Here is a 19,762-nt window from a genome sequence, read left to right as displayed (position 1 = left end):
CCCATCCTCATCCCCCAGATGAGTAAGTATTAGCTAGTGGGGAGTATTTAGAAAAGTGTCAGTGGCATCAAGTTAGGAGACTTCAGTCTCATTCAGCTGCAGCTTTACCAATAGTACTTCATTAACTGGTCCGTACACATTGAGCTAGAAAATACTAGATGTCTTTTAGCAGTCTCTGTTTCATCCAACGTGATGTGATGGATGTATGTAATGAATGCTAAAGACGGAGACAGTTGAGATATAAAGATGAATGCTTGTCGTGGTTTTGTTAGTGAGGGGGGGGCCTAAGGTGGTAGCTTCTGTAGGAAACTGCTGGAAGTCGCTCCCCTTTGTTCAGTGGACTTGGCCGGGCCTAGGGCAGACCTGCTGCTGGCCAAGGCCGAGCCGATTGGTAGCAGAATGTTCCGTGATAACGCCTCTGCAATAACATATTTAAGAATGGGAAAACAGGAAAAAAAAAAAAAGAAAGAGAAGAGAAGATGTGAAGAAGCTGAGCGGGGGCAGAGGCGCAGAGGGGGAGGCGCAGGCCTCATGGGCTTTGCAGGCCTCACCCTCTGGCCTCTCGCCAGGCAGCCGACTGGGCCCGACTCAGTCCAGCCCGGCTGCAAGAAGTGGAAAGGAGATGAGAAGTGAATAAGATGTAAAAAAAGATCCTGAGAGACATCTGCCAGCCTGTTGTGAGGAACGGCTGCAGACGCCAAGGTCAGTTCAGAAGGAGGGGGAGGAGTAATGCGGCTCCTGGCCAAGATTCCCCTGCAGCCTGTGGTGACGACCATGGTGGAGCAGGTTGTCCCCCTGCAGCCCATGGAGGTCCACGGAGGAGCAGAGATCCACTTGGAGCCCATGAAGGACCCCGTACCGGGGGAGGTGGATGCCTGAAGGCAGCTGTGGCCCGTGGAGGGCCCGCTGGGACAGCTGTTCTAGAGAGACTGCACCCTGTGGAAGAGATGACCCACGCCGGAGCAGTTTCAGGAAGGACTGTGGCCCGTGGGAGGGACCCCATGATGGAGCAGAGGAGGAATGTGAGGAGTTCTTCCCCCGACCATGAAGCAGCGGCGTGAAACAACGTATGATGAACTGACCGCAACCCCCATTCCCTCTTCCCCCTCCTGTGCCGCTCGCGGGGGGGGAAGGTGGTAGAGATAATGTTAAGCTTGGGAAGAGGGAGGGGTGGGAGGAGGTTACCTTGTTCTCTGTCTCATTATCCTGCTGTTTGTAGTAATAAATGAATAGTTTTCCCCAGGTTGAGTCTGTTTTGCCTGTGACGGTAACTTTAAGGATTTCTCCCTGTCCTTATCTCAAACCTCGAGCCGTTTTTCCTTATATTTTCTCTCCCTGTTTTCTCGGAAGGTGGGGGGAGTGAGAGAGAGACTGCGTAGTCTGGTCCCAATCGGGGCTGAACTACGACAATGCTTCAGCGCTTTTCAGAGATAGGAAATTCAGAGACAACTAGCAAGGAGAAGGGTTCAGATCCTTCACTTCTTTTAGCAAGGCTGGCACAGAAGAACATGCTGTACTGAGGTATTGCTAACACAAACATCCTCTCTGAGCGCTTGTTCCCATTTATCTTGGGAAGGGGGAATGTTCTCTTTCATAAATTCCTTCATCTTGCTCCATGAGAAGCGGAGTGGGAATAACTCTATTTCCTTTATAGAGGAACAATATTTACTTCTGTTGTGCTTTTAAAAATATGGGCTCCATGGCAACAGTGTGAGTACCTTCTACAAGCATCTTCCACGGCTACTAGTCACATGGATGTCATGTCAGACGAACAGGGCTACTATTTCATGTCTTGTCAGCTGTTCAAAACCTTCACCTTTATGTACGAATGCATTTTTAAAAATGAAAGAATAACTCTGTGTGTACTACAGAGCACTGATACTGAGCTTACTACCAGGCGTGCCTGCTGACTTCATCCATAACAGCATAGTGGAGCAAGACTGCATGGAAACTTTTAACTCGACTAATCAGGAAATTGATTTCTTAAAAAAAAAAAAAAAAAACTGGGAAGGAAAGATGGGAAAATGTGTGCTTTGCACTGAGGGAAATATGAAGTTGTTGAGTCCTAAGTTCTGATCCCAAGCCATAGTTGTAGGTCATATTTTTTAGTAACGCTGCTGAATTACTTGAATTGACTTCATCCTTATAAAAGGCATACCTGCCTTCTTTCTACCCTAAAAACACTGCTTTGCAAAAAGTTCTGCTAATATGTACCATACAAAAAATATTTCTACAATTATAATAGTTTACAATCATAATGTTTTGGTTTTCTGTTTGATTATTAGCTGATATTATTGATTATTATTTTTTGCATTGTGTATGTTGAGTAATACCACTTGAGATAGATGTTTAAACTTATGCTCTGATCTTTTGAATGGTAAAGGAGGAGACATTAACATAAGTATCTTTTTCATCAACTAACCTGTTTATATATTCACCTTTTTCAAGAAACTGCATATGCTCACTTAAAAAAAAAAAAAACAAGAGAAGAGGGAGAGAGAGATGGAGACAGGACATGTCCCACACTGATTCACTTGATAGTGCATATTGCAGAGAATCGATGGCCAAATGCCTCTGGAGTGTGGAAGAGGAGAAAGTGAACTAATTATGTTGGTCAAGCTATTCTAATAACTTTGATTAGAGCAGAGAGGACATGGTAGCATCAGCTAATGGGGAAAATGAGCGGCTTCATTTATACCTGGAGTAGTTGAGCTGCAACCTCTCCTCAAATCAGAATAACTTATACTGGGGAAAAAAAGATGCCTTCAATGGGAGAAGTTACCTAATTAAACTAAACAAAATCAATTATATTGACAAAAGCAGTCAGTTGACTTCTGCCTGAAAAACTGTTTAACCCATAGTTTTGTTGTAAAAGTGAGGTACAGGGATTCTGCTAATCAGCATTACTAATCAGCTCCAGCAGAGACTGTCTGAGCGTGCAACACGTGCTGGTGTGGGGCTCTGGTGCTAATTGTGTCTGTAACTGTAAATGTCATATGGGGACACTAGCATTTGAAGGAAAAGCAGAAATACTGTCATGTGTGCTATGTCAAAGAGGTGTTAATAACAGCCACAGACATCTCATTATGTCTTATCCAAACATTTTTAGCCTTACTTCCTGAGCAGGTTGTTTAATATGACTGTGCTGTCTGTCTTCAGCCCTCCACTCTAATATTATTTGAACCTGTTGGCTTGTTTTAGCCACACTCGAGAATAAGACAGAGGTGTCAAATACATTGAGTTTCTATGTGTTTTGTGAAAACAGGTGCTCAGGTGAAGGAGAGCTCTGCATTAGTTCTTGCCAACTAAAACAGCAGCTTTTGACTACATTGTTTTACCCCAGGGACTCCACACAAGGGAGCACAGGAAAAGCAAGGGACCAGCTGTGAAAAAAGTGTCAGGCAGACCTCAGACCCTATAATAAACAGGGTAATCCAATTGTAAGGAAAAAAAAATATCTGCAGGAAATTGAGCTGTGTCACTGCTGCTAGTCATGGACTACTTGTTCTCAATGTGACTGCTGCTCACAGTTATTATTCATCGTCTGACTGTGGTTTGCCTCAGCTGTGCTAGTTCTGTGGCTGGATCCTTCCTGCCAAGTCAGCATCTCTTCTGGCCATCAGCAGGAACTGTCTTCTGCTCTTCCAGGCAGCCAATACTGGCCCATTCCGTTGGGAAAACGAGAGTTGTCTGGAGCCGAGTGCACAATACTTCTGTGGTCTGGTGTTTTCTGTCTAGGCTTCAGATCATGGTTTTTAGATGGCCATGGCTTTTAAATGCCCAGTGTCTCAAAGCTGGTCTTCTGCCTTTGGTTCTTGAGAAGTGCTAAATATCCTTTGGCTGCACTCTGAACTCTTTCTCATAGAGGCTCAAGTTAGTGTATGCTGTTTGGTGCTAGTCCAGAAATACTGATACTTATTCCACTAATTTTAGGGAATGAGAAATGGCTTGTTGTTAAAATAAACAAATACATTTTAAAAAGGGCCTTAGATGGGGGAATAATTACTTTTCTTACTGCATCCTGAGTGTGTACCTCTGGCATGGTGTACAAACGCAGTCTTTTCACTGTTTTCGCCCTCTCTCTTTTCTAGGCTGTCAGCGCCCTATAGGTTTGTCTAATGGGAAAGCCAAGGTGTGCAGCTACAGTGGATGGTATTACTGCAGCACCTGCCACGTGGATGACAGCTTCCTCATCCCTGCACGGCTGGTTCATAACTGGGACACTTCCAAATACAAGGTAATCTCCCTGCAAGTTGGCTTGCTAGCAAGTGAACTGAATTTGCTCTTTAGATAGGAACACAGACATTGTGAAAAGCTGACTGACTGCTAATACTGTCGTCTTTGTCCATCTTGCCAGAATGGGCTATGCTATCTCAACATGACAGATATTTTCATCACAATTTCCTTAGCCAGGCCTAAGGCATTCTGCCACAGGAGCAGCCATGCCTCTCTCTCTTGGTGGCATCTCTTCCATCACTGCTTATCTGGTTGTTCAGGGAGGGACAGAACACAGAAACCTCTCTTTTAGTCCTAATCTTTGCAGTTACTGGGCCTTTGAGGAGTACCTTTTTTCATGAACTCTGGAGACTATGGATTGGCACTGCTTGGTGATGGATGCTAAAATTGTGGAAGTGCGCACAGGAAACTGGCATACCCAGAAGTGGTTGCAAGACCCAGTGTGTCCTGGCTCTTGGCACAAACCTCTTGAGGACACTAGAAGGACATTACTATAGCACTGGTTCGGACCAGACAACTGAAAGTAACATAAGGAGAAAATTCTACAGTTATTTACTTACCACATTTCTAAAACTTGCTGCTGTCTTGGTGGCTGGTTGCTAGATAGGGGCAACTGCTTATGTGCCTCAAAGCATTATGCCAGCAAACACGGTAGCAGTGTTGTTTTGCCATCTTGAGGAGCTTGTGCTAAAACAATAACAAACTCCTAAGGAATCCAGACCATGCTAGAGCTTCAGACCTAGCAGCCACTGTTAGGAGAAGCTGTTTGATGTTTTGTGTCTGTGAATATTATTATTATGGGCTATTTGAGAAGGAGAAAAATAACCACTAAATGCTCTATTAGAGGAAAAGCAGGTCTCTTGAAGAAGAAAATTTGTCAGACGGGAAGATTATTAAAAGGTAGCCAGAGCCTGCCATCAGGAAAATGATAGTCTTGCGCCATGAAATGCAAGAATCTTCAGAGTTACAAAGCTCCTACATGTGGAGACAAAAACCTCTCCCTTTCCTAGAAGCTAGGAGTAAATATTTAAGAGTTCGTTCTTTGGATGCTTTTACCGAGGACTAAACTTGCCAGCTCACGGTAGTATAGGTAGCCCTGATAATGGGCAAGTAAGGCAAAGACGTCCTATCAAGCTGTCAGTAATACTGCCAAGAAAATAAACTGGTTTGTTTTTTAAACCTACAAGGTGAAAACTATGCTCTGTGGTCTTGGTATAGGCAGTTGAGGCATAAAATGAAATTGGACTTTTAAGCTTGTGCATTAGTTGAAAACGTAATCTACTGTAATCTCACTATAATTGTGAGAAGTTACCAATTTGCACTTTTTGGAGACAGGCAGAACAAGCGTGAGGTGGCTTGGAAGCAGAAGCAAATTCTATGCAGATACTTTACCAGTCTCTGTGCCAAAGTGCTCAGAAAGGTGGATTTAAGAAAGGAACACCATCCCTTAGGTAGGAAAACACTACAGCGTCCCCAACTATTAGAGCAGAAACTAAGGCAGGGAGGGAAGGTGAAGAGGACATCACGTACCATGGTGGCAGTGTGACAACTGAGCTGAGATCACTGGTTGAATCTCCTCAGCTCCATCCTATCCATGTATAGCATTAAAATAATAAGTAGTTCTTGTTACTTTTGTGACATCTTCGGAGTTTTCCCCCTTCTGTTAAATTCTGCATGTGCATGCTTTTGTTTCTGTTCCTGCTATACATCCATGGGACCTAAGCAGTACTTTTCTGATGTAGAACACGTATTGCCTGCGGTTTTACATCCACATTTCCTTTCTCCATTTACAGATAAGGTCTTATGTTTTTCTTCTGTATGGTCTAAAAGACAACTTAGTGCTGGCTGCTGCACTTAATAGTTATAATGAAACTGCATGATTCCTTAGTAGTGTATTGATTAAATGTCCTGATTTGGCAAAGACGGATATCTTGTCTCATTTCCTTGAGGTGACCTTGGTAGTGATAATTTTCTTTGGGCTCATTTTTAGAGGAAGATCACTTAATTTGTCAGCATTTCACCTCCCATAATTGGCCCGTGTGCCCACACAGAGCTGTGCAGCAACATCCCAAAATGAAGGTAAACAGCAGAGCTTGTCCTAAATGCACAGCCCTGCCCTTCACAGGTAGTGCACCAGTGCCTGGAAGTGGAGCTGCTGCGGTGAGTCATTTGCTCCTGGCCGGACTCATAGCATCCCCCAGAGCGGTCCTGCAGGAAATAAGCGCATACCACATTTGATGGTCAGAACTGAAACAGGACTTCAGTCTTCAAAAGCTTCTGTGTTTCACACAGTCAAAATGTGCCTGTCAGCCCACCAAATGAAAGGAAAGTGAACGAAGTGTTTGAAAACCTGCACTCCTTCCCACTGCCACTTTTTCCCTGCCTCTGCAGGGATTTCTGGGGTCTGTCCTATCTGTCTTTGCAAAGCAAGCACCAGTAGGTACTCTAGGACGTGAGCTTTTATGATGATACAATAAATTGAGCATGCTTCTCTTTTATGTTTCATGGGCTCCTAGACATCTGAGCAGCAGCTGTAAACTGTTGCATCAATTAAGTTTTGCGAATGGAGAGGTTCTTGTCTACTTTTGGCAAGACAGGTCATGAAAAAATAAAGGTGGCAGAAATCTGTAGAGTTGTGTCTTCCCATACCCAGCGTCTTGAAAAACAACAATGTACTTACCTGAAAGCACATGGGTAGGAAAACAAAAACACCTTTGACTGCAATAAGAGCTCTTTGAAAAGACTTGGCGGTTAGGCGTGTTTCTTCTGTCATAACCAAAGCAACAGTTCAGTCCTCAGGATCACTTTTTTTCCCTGTCTCCCTACTGTTTTCATATTTGTGGTTTTCATGCATTTGTGTAAAAGGAAAGGAAGAGAGGCAATCTTGTGAACATCCTTTCTTCCTTTTACTTAGGCCAACTATTTTCCCTGTTTGCACGCAAAAACCACTAAGTGTTGCAGTTTGGTTCAAGTGGCTTCCAGCCTGTGCAAAATATGAGACAAACACAGCAGGAAATTAACTCCCTCTGCCAGAAGACTCCAAGGGAGGTTGGCTTCTGGAAGATTGAATTCTGAACTGTAAGTTTGCAGCCTCTAGAAAACAAAGGTCTGGAAATGTTAGCTTCAATCCTTGTATGACATTTAAAGCTAAAACCCTGTTGCACTCTGCATCTTCTCACTCTGTCTGGCTTATTTAATAGGATTGTCTAGTCTGCACAGTAAAATTGGGGGACTGTGAGTATGCTAGTACGTGTACTAGCATATACGTGTGTTGGCTGGTAGAGAGCTGAATTATTATGGCTGCCTGACCCCTTCCCATTATAAGACTGCATTTCAGCTTCTTGTAACTTTGCTATAGTTGGCAATGTCAGTTAACGTTTTAAGCGTCAGACATGCAGAGTGAGCTAACACCTGCTTGTCAGCTGGTGATGCTCAGCAAAGCTACTTTTCCTGCAATCAGTACTCTGCAGGTACATTGTGTTATGAAGGAGGGAGAAAGGTTTGCTTTGCTCCTCTCTCCTCAAAGGCTGCATTCAGACCATGCAGCACCACAGCCACACAGTAATATTTTGTTATCGTAGTGCTCATGTATTGCAGAGTCACTCAGGTGACCTCAGTTCTGGCATTTTTTTGTTTCTGTACTCCTAACATTGCAGCCTCGGGAGGGTTGCCCCATGCAGGGTACAAGTGCGCACAGGTGTGGGTGTAGTACTTACACAGTAATCGCCCTCTGGTTCCCGGGGCGGCAGGGCAGGTGGATGAGGAGCCCATCACTTCAGCAGGGGTTTAAAGCCAGGAAGTAAGACTACACAGGACACTGGGCCCCGGGTCCTCCTAGTGGGAGGTGCTAGTCACTGTACCAGGCATTCACGTGCCTCCTAGGGAATCACTAAATTTGTGACTTAATTTACCCATTAGTGGAAAAGTAATGATATTTACTATAGATACAGCAGTTGTCAGGGGATTGCAGAGATATTACAGCCAAATAGTTTAATTATTGTCAAAGCAGGTTGTTTAACTGCAGTCTCTTTCGTGCACTGCAGTCAGGATGTCTAATAAAACATCAACATTGCCGGTGTTGGCAAACTTGACATATTTGGGGTTTGTAGAGTTTTGTTCTACAAAATCCAAGTTGCCTGTGTTGCTCCTCACGCAGCATGTTACCTGTGCGTCCATTCAGACAGCACAATTCCTTGTACATGCATTATTGGGGCGGGGGGGGGGGCGAAGAGAAGAAAAAGGAGTGGGTGGGATGTTTAATATCAATAGATGAGATACTTAATACAGCTTCATGGCCTGGGAAACCTGTGGAGTTATGGTCTGCTGTATTTAAAATTACACACTGTATTATTTTTGTATTTATTGGTGTGAAGGCTGGCCTTGGTGTTATTTCTTGTATTTTTATTATGCATTGTGAAAAGGTTACATTTGGGGCTAGCTTTCCCTATAAGTAGTTAGTGATTCCTGTAGCTAGAAACTTATGCTGGTTTTGGAAGTGGTGCTATTTATAAGGATGTATATTGCTTTTCCCTACTCCTTGCTTTACAGCACCTGAAGGGAAATAACATCCTAAATCTCAAGAGGCTCTGGTGTGCCCTTTCTGCTTTTGTTAGCCTAAGTCATCCCTCCTTCAACTCAGTGTAAACACTTATTTAAGGTCTAATTGAATTGTGGAAGAACAGTATTTCTCTAGCACAGTTTCAAGTGATTTGCAGCTCATTTCAGATAATCCCATCTTCTCTTTTCCAGCTGTGATAAAATGCAGAAATAAGGAATGAGAGGGAATTTAGCCTTCTCACCTCAGAAACAGGAGTATCTTTTCCAGTGGGAACAAAAGTCCCATTAATTTATCAAGATTACAGTAGCTCTTTGCAGGTCGAGATAGAACAGAGCACTATCATGAAAAAGGCCTAAGAAAAATTTCTTGCACGTGAAACACTAGCAGTGAGTAATACCAGGAAAATTAACCTTTATTTATCTATATTTAAAAACCACAACAACTTGATAGATGTTTCTGATTATTCTCTTTTTACATAATTTTAACTATACTGCCTGAGCATGAAACAAATGGGAGTAGTACTCTAACCTGGAGTTCTATACGCGGGTGTAGTGCAATGTGGTTGGATTTGCAGTGTGTATGTTTCCTTTTCTGATGTTGTGCTTTGGCACTTACCTAATCACTTGCTTCTTGATGAAAAGAGAATGGCAAACAGGAAAATAATAACAGTGAAGAAACTTGGTAATCAGTTTTTAGACTTGGAAAAAAATCTAGTAAGTTATGTTACCCTGCAGTGAAAACATGTGTGGCTGCAAATATCACTGTACTTCAGGTAAGTAAGCAATTATCTCATACACTCAACTTTGGGCTTGATGAAGTTTGACTTGGCTATAAGCAGAGACCATTGGATCTCCCTCAACTCTGTCTTCATCTGTAATTGGTAACAGAATAAGTTTTCAGATGCAGAGAATAACTGACAGATCACAGAGGGGAAGATCTGCTTTAAAAGAGTTAGGAGGAAAGCCTAGCTAAACAATTTGCTTTATTTTTCAGGTATCAAAACAAGCCAAAGAGTTCCTGGAATATGTTTATGAGGAGCCATTGATTGATATCCAGCAGGAAAATCCCATGCTGTACAAGCATGTTGAACCTCTGGCAACTGTTGTGCGCCTGAGACAGCAGCTAAAATCTCTCCGAGCCTACTTGTTCAGTTGCAGAGCAGCAGTGGCTGAAGATCTGCGTAGAAGGTAGGAACCACAGACAACATACAACACAAAGATGTAGTTTCCTTGTCATGTTGCTTTTCTCCCTCCCCTCCCCCTCCCCTTCTAGTTCTGAAGATATTACTCATTTAGATAGATGTTGTGTTTGTTTCTTACTTCCCTGGGCAGCTGAGTTATGTACTGCCAAAGAAAATTATTTTACAGGATCTGAGTATCTGAAGTTGTTCTTGGCAATTGTTAGCCCAGGGGTCACACATTGTGGTGAGCATCTTTTACTCCTCAGGTTTCCTGACTGTGCATATTTTCAGTCAGGTGTGATATCTCATGCTCCCTGCCATGGCATTCCATTGTGGTAACTGCTGTTGGAACCTTTGAAACACCTCACAGTATGGCAAAGCATGAGAGAGGCCAGAGTCAACCATCTATCCAGTGCTTCTGCCCTCTTCTGCGATATGATCTCACACAAAGGCGGAGGCCAGAGGTAGTCCTCTGGCCCATGACCGAGTGTATGATTTATGTGACACCAGAGCAGTTGTGTTTTTGCTCAGCCACTGTCTTTTCCATCCATGACATGGCCATGCTGAGTGTTTTGTTTATTGAAAAACTCATGGTCGTAGCAAAGCAGAAGGTGTTTCACGTTGAGTTTTCTGTGATGGAAGCAGTAGTTTTATTAAAAATGAACTTTGTTTTAGAGTGCTGTATCTTAGTCTATTCAGCTGCTACTGCGTTTTTCTAAGAACCTAAAAATTAATAATCTTCTTAAAACCATCAAGCCACAGTTGTGACCTTAAAAAAGCTGAGTTACTTTTGTCATGGATCTCTGAAAGATATGAGATGTCTCTGCCCATGCTGTACTGTGAGGTGAGTGGCTCCAGGCACATGCAGCTGACTTGATGGTAAATGCATCTGTAAGCATTTGTACACTCCAAGTTTGTAAGTAAGACAAGACCGCAAAGAGGAAAGCCACTGCTTTAAAGTTATGAGCTGCCAAAGGGCAAGAAAGCAGATTACATCAGTGACTGTATTTTGAGCATGCTGTTTTAGGGATGGGGGACTTGAATTCTCTGGGAGGAAGAGGAGGCTCCACTAGTGTCTTTATGCTAGGTGAGGAGTGAGGTGATCTGCTGTTCAGTACATAACCTATGTCATTACTTTGATGAACTTACGTAGAACAACTAAGAGAAGGATATAGTAACAGGTTTCTGGAGAGCACTACTGAGTTCTTGTGTCAGACCCACTGTATGTTAATGTGTGTTTGTGTCTTACTGCTCAATTCCTATTATTTGATAGGGCAGTTTACAGCATTTTAAAAATCAGAATGATTTTTCTTTTATTCTAGATGGTGCTATTATCTTGCAGAGCTGTTTTGCTATTCAGCTATAGTAACTTTCATATGCCATCCTCTTTAACTGCAATAAAAATAAGAGGAGAATAAGATTTGTAAAGGCTGCCATTCAGAAAAAGTGACAGAAAAGAAATTACGCTTTCTGATTAATGCTGAAGAAAAGAATGCTTTGATTAAAATAGACAGAAGGACATGAGACTGAATGGACTTGGGTAAGAGAGTGAAAGAAGAGAGATCAAAGGAGGCCTAAGCAGAGAAATCAATAGACTAGAGACAAAGGGATGAGGGAAAGCCAGGAGAAGGAGGAAATTCAAAGAGGGAAGAGATCTCAGGAAAATAAGAGTTAATGAAGAAACCAGGACAAAGAGGGAGCCCAAAAACCTGCTTCCAAAAAGGAGAGATGACAAGTGCTGAGGAAATGGAGAGAAGAGAGAATGGACAAAAAGTAGCTCAGAATGGTCTTTTCTTGAGGTGGGGAGGAGAGAGGAAAAACTTCCTGTATCAAAATGAAACACCCAGAATGGCAGAACGGGAAACTGGGAAATACTCCAAATGCTCCCTTTTCTTATCTAAGGGTTCCTTCATACTGTCTCTAATAAAAGCTCTCTGTGCTGGAGAGGAGGACCCCAGCCCAAGAAGGATTTGCTTTTGTACTGGGTAAGCATCTCCAGTTTGGTAGGACTTCTTAGAAGTGCTGTAAAAGCCACTGATGGAATGTAGAATACACATGTTAGAGTCCAGCTCCTCCTTGATCTATGAAGTCTCTGTCATGGTGGGTTTGGTGCTCAGTTGGCTCCTCAAATCTTCCCTAAGAGGTTTGCGGAGATGGAAAGGAAGAAAGGTTGTTTTTCCAGAAGGAGTTATTCTTTGCTCAAAACTGGTCCCAATGGCTTTGCTTTCTGCATGTAATATCACAGTGTGCAGACATTTACTGTCAATGTGATGCCTTCATGGAGCACAGCTGAAACAAAAACGAAGAAAATATGTGACTTAAATTTCCCTTTGGCTCATCATATGGGCAAGTTGCAAGAAGAGGAGAAGTTTAAACAATACGGTGAGACAGCATTCCTAAATTTAGTACTGTTTCCTAGTTAGAAATGAAAGGGTAGGGGAGAGAATCCAGTTATCTGTCCTGCTCTAAAAACATTCTTTTTTGCTTGGTCTTCACCTTAGTATGTGAATTACTATTAATCACAAGAAAGTGAACACAGCATCTTGAAGACCTGTCAGACCCATATAAACAGACTGAAACAAACTGTTACTATTGCTGTCTAGGGAGAACTTAAAACAGACTGATTAATTGTATTGGCACCTTGCTGCCTTTGGGACACTGATAGAGCCTGCCTTATTAGGGAAAAGCAGATCACTGTGAGGTTTCTTTTATTAATACTATTTGCATTATCATCTTCTTCAAATTTATACCTTGCTCTTGAACCCAGATCACAAAATGAAGATGGCAATGCAGTTGGAAACTCTTGGTATCCTTTGGGAAGACAAAACTGTTTACAGTGCTTACAAGTCACTTTTTCTGAAGAATTCCAGATGGCTGTAAACCAGGTTAGCTCAGGATCCAGTTGGCTTAAATGTGGAAATTTTATTTATAATGCTTGGTGTGCATAGATAGGTACTTTGGGAACTTTGAAACTTGGCATCTAGCAGAGAACTCAGGGCTGAACTACATTGTGAACTTTGAAGAAACAAGTGAATAAGTAGGAAAAAAAGGAAGGAAAAAAAGAAAGGAGAAGAAGTAGAAGAAATCCGAAAAGTAGCTAGAAGACTCACAATAAAATTGGTCTTCCATCAGTTATAATGATTTGTTCTCACCTATTGCTCTGCTGTATTCTAAGATCTTTTTATATTTGCAAGGGAAAAAAAACAAGGGAACTCGGACTTAGCTGGGAGGAGAAATAAGGCCCTCCACTGGTGCCTATCAGCAGCATTCCTCTGAGATTAGCCAGCTGAGATTCTGAGACTGTTGCTGAGCTCCTGTTTTACAAGGGACGTTGTTATGCCTCGTTTGCTGTGGCTGTCACCTCAGTATTGCAACAGACATAATTTGCCTTGAAGTCTTTACTCAACAAGTTCTTGCTTGTTTTGGTTGCTTTGCTTGTGTGGATGCTGTTCAGGCAGAAACATAACAAGACCGAAACCTAGAGCCAACACAGAATTAGCCTACAGATCCCACCACCACCTGCAGATTGTGGCATGATGAATGATGAAATGACAGAAGCGAATAAGATGGAGTCAATAAAATTGATAGCTGGGAAAGAGCAAGAATCTCTGAGTCCATTAAATAATGAGGTTATTCTGTGAAGCCATGCTGAACAATACAACTTGTATTCTGGCTTTGCTTTCTTCCCTTTATATGTAAGATACATTAATGGTGTGTCTGTATGCCACAGCATCTTTTCCTCCGTTCTTGTCATGGTGGAAGGCTCTCCAGGTCAAGGAGCTGTCGGAATGATTTTTTTTGGGATGTCTTCAGGCACCTCCATGTCTCCTGTCGTGTAGGCTAACCTAAGTCAACCTTGGAGCTCTCTCTGGGTTCTCTGCTCTCAGGTGTACACCTAAACTTCCAGTTCAGGTGTTGCTAGCCCAGATATTTTAGACAGATGGCAGTGACGCAAGGTAAATGTTCTGCAGCATATTCCCGCATACGTTAGTGCTCATTGTGGTGCCCTCGCTCTATAAGTAAATCTTCTGAATGATGGTGAGAAACTATACGGAAAAATTTCCCTCTTGTTAGTCATCTCTGTCTGATACCATTTGTCCATCAGCGCTAGAACAGCAATGTATCAGTTTTACCCTAGCAAAACTCCAGTGCTGGATACATCACTTAGTGTCTTACAAGAAGACCAAATTGGAGGCTGCTGTTGCAGCAGAGGGTTAAAGGTACACCTCCAGTGCTGCAGACGTGTGGTCCTGGCTGAGCCTGCTGGTCTGTCAGCACGATGCGAAACAAGCCCAATTTCAGTTATGCTGAACAATAGAGTCCTGTCACTTCCTACAGTGAAGCCTTAGACATATCACTTCTGACACAGGAGTAGATTACTTTCAAAATATTTGTGTGGCAATTGGGGAACCTGTCTAAACACATCACAGGAATCCTGATTGATCTTATGCAATCACTATACCACCAAATACCTCATGTATGTGAAGCTGGGACTATGTCATCTTTCAGACCAAGGACAACAGAAGGTCATTAAGTCATGTCCAGACTGTCCAAGGAGACTGTTTTCTCCATTTTCTTTGCAATGGGTAGGCCATTTGGAGAGTGGAGGATCCCAAAGCAGGAGAACAAAGACAGAACTTGGGAAAGCAGTAGACTGCAAAAAGAAAGTTTGAGCAGGAAAGGAACAGAAGGGTGTGGTTTCGTAGCACTCAGGGATCCAATTTAACAATAAGACCAGCAGAAGAAGAAAATTTGTTGCACAGATGATTGGAAGGAGAGTGAGAGAGAAACTCATTCAGAGAGGTATCTGGATATCCTGAGAGGATCCAGTGTTAAGACCAAACAACACCGCAAAGTGAGGAAAGGTGAGAAAATAAATGCAGAGAAGTATGTATAGATCCTGTGTGCATGTGGTCATTGCAGTAGCTGAAATAAAGCATGCCTGTTGATGGAGCTCTTAAAACAGACCACCTCTTTGCTTAAACTCTTGTGTCTTTTATAAGAAGTAAGTGCACGTGCAGCGTCCTTGCAAAGTAACATCTTAGAAAGTGTTTGGCTAAAACTGTAGGGGATGGAGTTACGGCAGACTTGTAGCTTTTGTTTCAACTAGAGGTAACAAACAGAGCTGGATCAACAAGATGTGTGCCAGGGCAGCCAGGGTGGAGGCAGTATTGCTGTATCTGTTCAAGCTAAGGGAAGCTTAAAAGCACAAGCCAGTACTCTACCATGGTAAGCATCCCGCTGAGGAGGATGCCAGGGTATTTATGGTAAGTTTTCCAGAGGACAGGTGGGCCTTTCAGTTCATGTTAGCATTTTCCAGCTTAGGGGCACACCTGCATCTCCTTGTCAAATAGATCAGTAATATCAGACATCTTTCATGATGGTAGTTTCCATTCACCTTTTGAGGCTAGACTGCTTTAAAAAACCATATGATTTAAAAAGAAGTTCCTATTAGATGTGGACACCATGTTAAATATGACTAGTACCATTTTTATCTCTGTTTTTATATCACAACTTCCACCAGCAAACTGCAAGGGTTCAGAAGTGCCTGATGAAAATAAGAGAACATTTTCTTATTCTTCATTAATTAATTTGGGGATCTAAGCTATTTTGATTTCAAAATGAAACTGTGTGCCTCTAATGCTCTGCATCCTACTTCTAGTAACAGTGGTTCTTGATTCCTGAGTTTGATCTATAGTAGTTCTTGTCTTTCACAATTTACCATAACCTTGCTCAAGTAACCACAGAGAAGAGAGTTAGCGTACTGCGTTTTAGTTGAAAGTTAATATACTGGTTCAGGATTGCTGATGGATGATAAGAGTAACTGTTTTAACATAGGGATGCTCATGGGGTATTTCATAACAACATGAAACAATACCTTACCTGGACATGCTTGTTAGTAAATCTAGCACTTAGTGTGGGCTGGGGACATTTAGGAGTGGCTGCTCACAGAACATAACCAGAAGAGTGTTCATACCTCACAAACATGAAATGGTTCATAAATGCTTCTTTAGCCAACCGCATAGAATTAGAAAAAAAAAAAATCATTGATCTGGTGTAATACCATAAGAATTAAATAAATAATTTCTGGTTTGTTTTAAATTCATTTATTTGTTTTTAGCTTTTGACTTTCACATGACTAGGTTTTTCAGGGCCCCACTTCCCTGAGTAATGTTTTTGGCTAGAAAATTGGGGTTCTCTCACAACATACTTCGAGGAGCTGGGATTTCCAAGGAAATAAGAAATCAAAAGCCTGAATAAAACTATAAGAATTAGCAACACTGGAAAAAATCCTACCTTTTCCTGTCATCTCTGATGCTGTTCTCTGCCTTAAATTAACAGATTCTCTGTCTAAGTAATTGCAAGAGAAAACCTAGCAAGAGATGTTATTTATTACCCTGCCACATATGTTTGGGATAACTGACAATTCACTGATATCCCTCTGTACTTTTTGAGAAAAATTTGGGCTCCTGTCAATGAGATCAGAGTGTGCGCAGTTCCTGCCCATGTGCTGCGCACACCGCCGCAGCTGTTGGTGGTGCATGCTGCAGGGACTTCAGAGGTCCTCTGGCCCCTCGTCTAGGGACCAAAAAAAAATAATGTGAACAGCATGTGCTTTCCTGTCAGCGGCTTTAGTGTGCAGCGTGGCGCAGTAGCTTAAAAGTAAGTTGGTGCTGGTGTCAGCTGCAGTGCCAGGGTATGAACTGGGCTGGCTGAGGAAATGGACTTGGTACCTGTGGAGCTGTGCCAGCTGTGGGTGTAGCAGCTTCCTGCAGAGGGGTGGAGAGGACGTCTGAACGTGGCTGTGTGCTGGACTGGTGCGTCTGCATCTCCCGTGAGTCATGGCGCAGTCATACAATTCCCAACCTGGTCAAACAAGACACTCCTGGCTGGCACATGAAATCGTGGTGCCAGCTTCCTCACCCCTCCCACCTCCCATCCTAGGTTTCAACAGGCTTCTTGGTACAAAAGAGGCTTGGTTGTGCCCACCTGCCAGCTAACTTGATTTCTTTTGATTGTGTTGTAAAAAGAAGAGTTCGCTCTGCTTATCATGGTTGTACTTTGGTTATAGTGTCAGGCTTGGGCAGATTAATTGGTTGTAGCTTTAGGAGAGCTGTCAGGGTATTTAACACATTGGAGAAAAATTACCCCAGCTGATGATAAACAGGCTTTAAATGCAGAGCAATTACTTAGTGCTAACAAAGCACCATGACTACACACTTTGTCCAAATGCAAAAAGCGAAGTCTTATCAGTGGTTCTGTTTGCAGGAGGACACTAAAAGATAACCTTTGTTTGTGCAAATACTTACCTGATAAGATCATCCGAAGGGGAACGGATGAAATTTTCTGGTTCTATCTTGCCTGAAGGTTATGCTTCAGATTACAAAGTATCAAACAAAAAAGAATAATAATCACAACCTGAGAGTGCTCAATTCTTGCTTTAGTTGGACCAAAAGTCTCCGATGGTGGATTTCTATGCTGCTTGCCTTGATTGCTTTTTTTACTAGCACATAACAATAAAGCAATTTAGAGACCTTTAACCAATAGGACTTTGGATTTCATTGTTTGCAGGAACTGGCGAAGCTGGAGGGCTGGTTAGCATTGAACTTGATTTGTTCATTGCAGGCTTAACCCTGACTGGTAGCCAGGGTTTAGAGCACAGCAATCCTGTGACTCACAACTGTTCTGTTTTGCATCGGTGGTGAAACTGGTCTGGGAGTTTCCAAACTGTGAAAGCTCAGGAGGTGCTTTTAGTGGGACATGCACTCGATACCATTTGCCTCTCAGGGGTCACAGGTCACATTCTAAAGCAGCAGAGGTTTGAGTTTTTATTGTGATGAGTCTTAACATCTTGCATTTGACCTCTGTCTAGCTCACTTGAGTTTTTTTTTCTATGTTAAGATTTGACTGAAAGGACACTGTTTATTGAATGCTTTTAATTGGCCAACTTTAAAAAAAATTCCAGTTCACTATAGTGCATCGATCAAAAGATTTACAAAACTGACATCTTCTATTTTGCTTTCAAATAACTTATCAGAGATTTCCCATTCAGTGTTTGTAAATGACCTTTATATCAAGGGAAAAATAAAATGCAAGCACATGTTTTGGTCTTTTTGGATCAAGGCTTTACATTAACCCAGGCATGCTCAAGGCTCCATCTCATGCAGAAAGTAAATATGTATTTTCTAGTTAGATGTTTCTAAGTGTAGTTATCTTAGCCTGCTGTGTGGTCTCTGTCAGGTTTCTAGACATGAATGTGATTTTTAGGTTGATTTGGATGCCATGCAGTGCTTTGTTTGGACACTAATGCAGTGGCGTGGTGGTTGCCTGAGCCCAGTCTTGCCTGCTGTACTCTACTGATTTTGACTTCCTTTGGCCAATTGTAGTTGCAGTTGACAGAGGGATGGAAATGGCAAGGATGTTATGTTCCTGCTAGTTAGATGAGAGAAGTGTCTGGGTCGAGAAGTAAAAGGCTCTAAATTAGTCCTGTGTGCCCGCTACTGAAAAGGACCTTATATGAGCTCAGCTGTTTTTCTGTGGACCACCACAACCAGATTTTGATTTTTCGAGTCACTACAAGGACTGCAAATCTGGAGCTGGACCAGCCTTACTGAGGGTTTTTTTAATGCCCCAGTTTCCATAGCAATGGAAATAAGTACTCCTCTCACTCGAGTGCCGAGCATGTGTGTGTATATATGTCTTGCGTAAGTCTGGGAGGGCATTGCCTGCTTCTTTTCCTGGAAATAGATTTGAAAGGGAGGAGAAGTGTTGGATGCTGGCTCTGCAGAGCTGCTGCTGCAAGCTAACCTATCTCAGGGAGTGGGACAGGTACAGGGAGAGGATGACTCACCAGGGCCCGTGCTGGCTGAGACCCCCTTGACAGAGGGAGTCCCTCGATCATGAGTTTGCTTTTCATCTGCACACTTTTTATGAGGAGTTAGAACTTGCAGGAAATAAAATGCAGTCCTTGAAGGCAGGGGAACTTGATGTTAGTCATCGATATTAGTTGTTGACAGTTTCTGCCTTATGGGCTATTCAGGCCATTTCCTGAAAAAGGAAATCTTTCATTAGCTAATGATTTTCCTCAGAAGTGCTGTAAGGGCATCAGTAAATAATACAGTTCCTGGCAAAGCTACCACACTGTTTAGTGCCTGCCTGTGTGAGCAGGGGAGTGTGATGGGGAAATTTTAATGAAATAAATTCTATCAGAGCTGAAAAATACTAATGGCTTCAAGATACTGTTCAGAGTTGATGTTTTAGCAAACAATTTTAATAAATCTTCTATGTGCAAATGAGGAATCGCAATGCCATATATTGCCTGATATATGGATTTTGACTGTTTTCTAATGATCTTTGGCATTGTGCCAAACGTTTTATGGAGGTGTGATGCAGCAGTGTTCTGGTTTTGTTTAGTGGGGGGGGCCTAAGGTGGCAGCTTCTGTAGGAAACTGCTAGAAGTTGCTCCCCTTTGTTCAGTGGACTCGGCCGGGCCTAGGGCGGACCTGCTGCTGGCCAAGGCTGAGCCAATTGGTAGCAGAATGTTCCGTGATAACGCCTCTGCGATAACGTATTTAAGAAGGGGAAAACAGAGGGGGGGAAGAAAAAAAAAAAAAAAAAAGAAAAAAAAAAAAGAGAGAAGAGAAGATGTGAAGAAGCTGAGCTGGGGGGGAGGCGCAGGCCTCATGGGCCTTGCAGGCCTCACCCTCTGGCCTCTCGCCAGGCAGCCGACTGGGCCCGACTTGACCCGGCCTGGCTGCAAGAAGTGGAGAAGAGAGGAGATGCGTGAT

General features: G+C 42.7%; 1 protein-coding gene across 4 annotated transcripts in view; it reads left to right on the top strand.

Annotated features, from left to right (window-relative positions):
- The window catches only part of PLEKHM3 (pleckstrin homology domain containing M3), an 87,697-nt gene that overhangs the window by 33,574 nt on the left and 34,361 nt on the right, over positions 1–19,762 (top strand). For all 4 annotated transcript variants that reach the window (XM_086750765.1, XM_086750766.1, XM_086750767.1 and 1 more), the window contains 2 exons: positions 4,092–4,237; positions 9,788–9,981. In XM_086750765.1, coding sequence (XP_086606891.1) covers positions 4,092–4,237; positions 9,788–9,981 — 340 coding nt within the window. The remainder of the gene's footprint in view (positions 1–4,091; positions 4,238–9,787; positions 9,982–19,762) is intronic.

This window comes from Chlamydotis macqueenii, chromosome 6 (genome assembly GCF_036417535.1).
Source record: "Chlamydotis macqueenii isolate bChlMac1 chromosome 6, bChlMac1.mat, whole genome shotgun sequence".
Lineage (NCBI taxonomy): Eukaryota > Metazoa > Chordata > Aves > Otidiformes > Otididae > Chlamydotis > Chlamydotis macqueenii.
The sequence above is the reverse complement of the archived record's forward strand: the minus strand, read 5'-3'. Positions and strand labels throughout refer to the sequence as shown.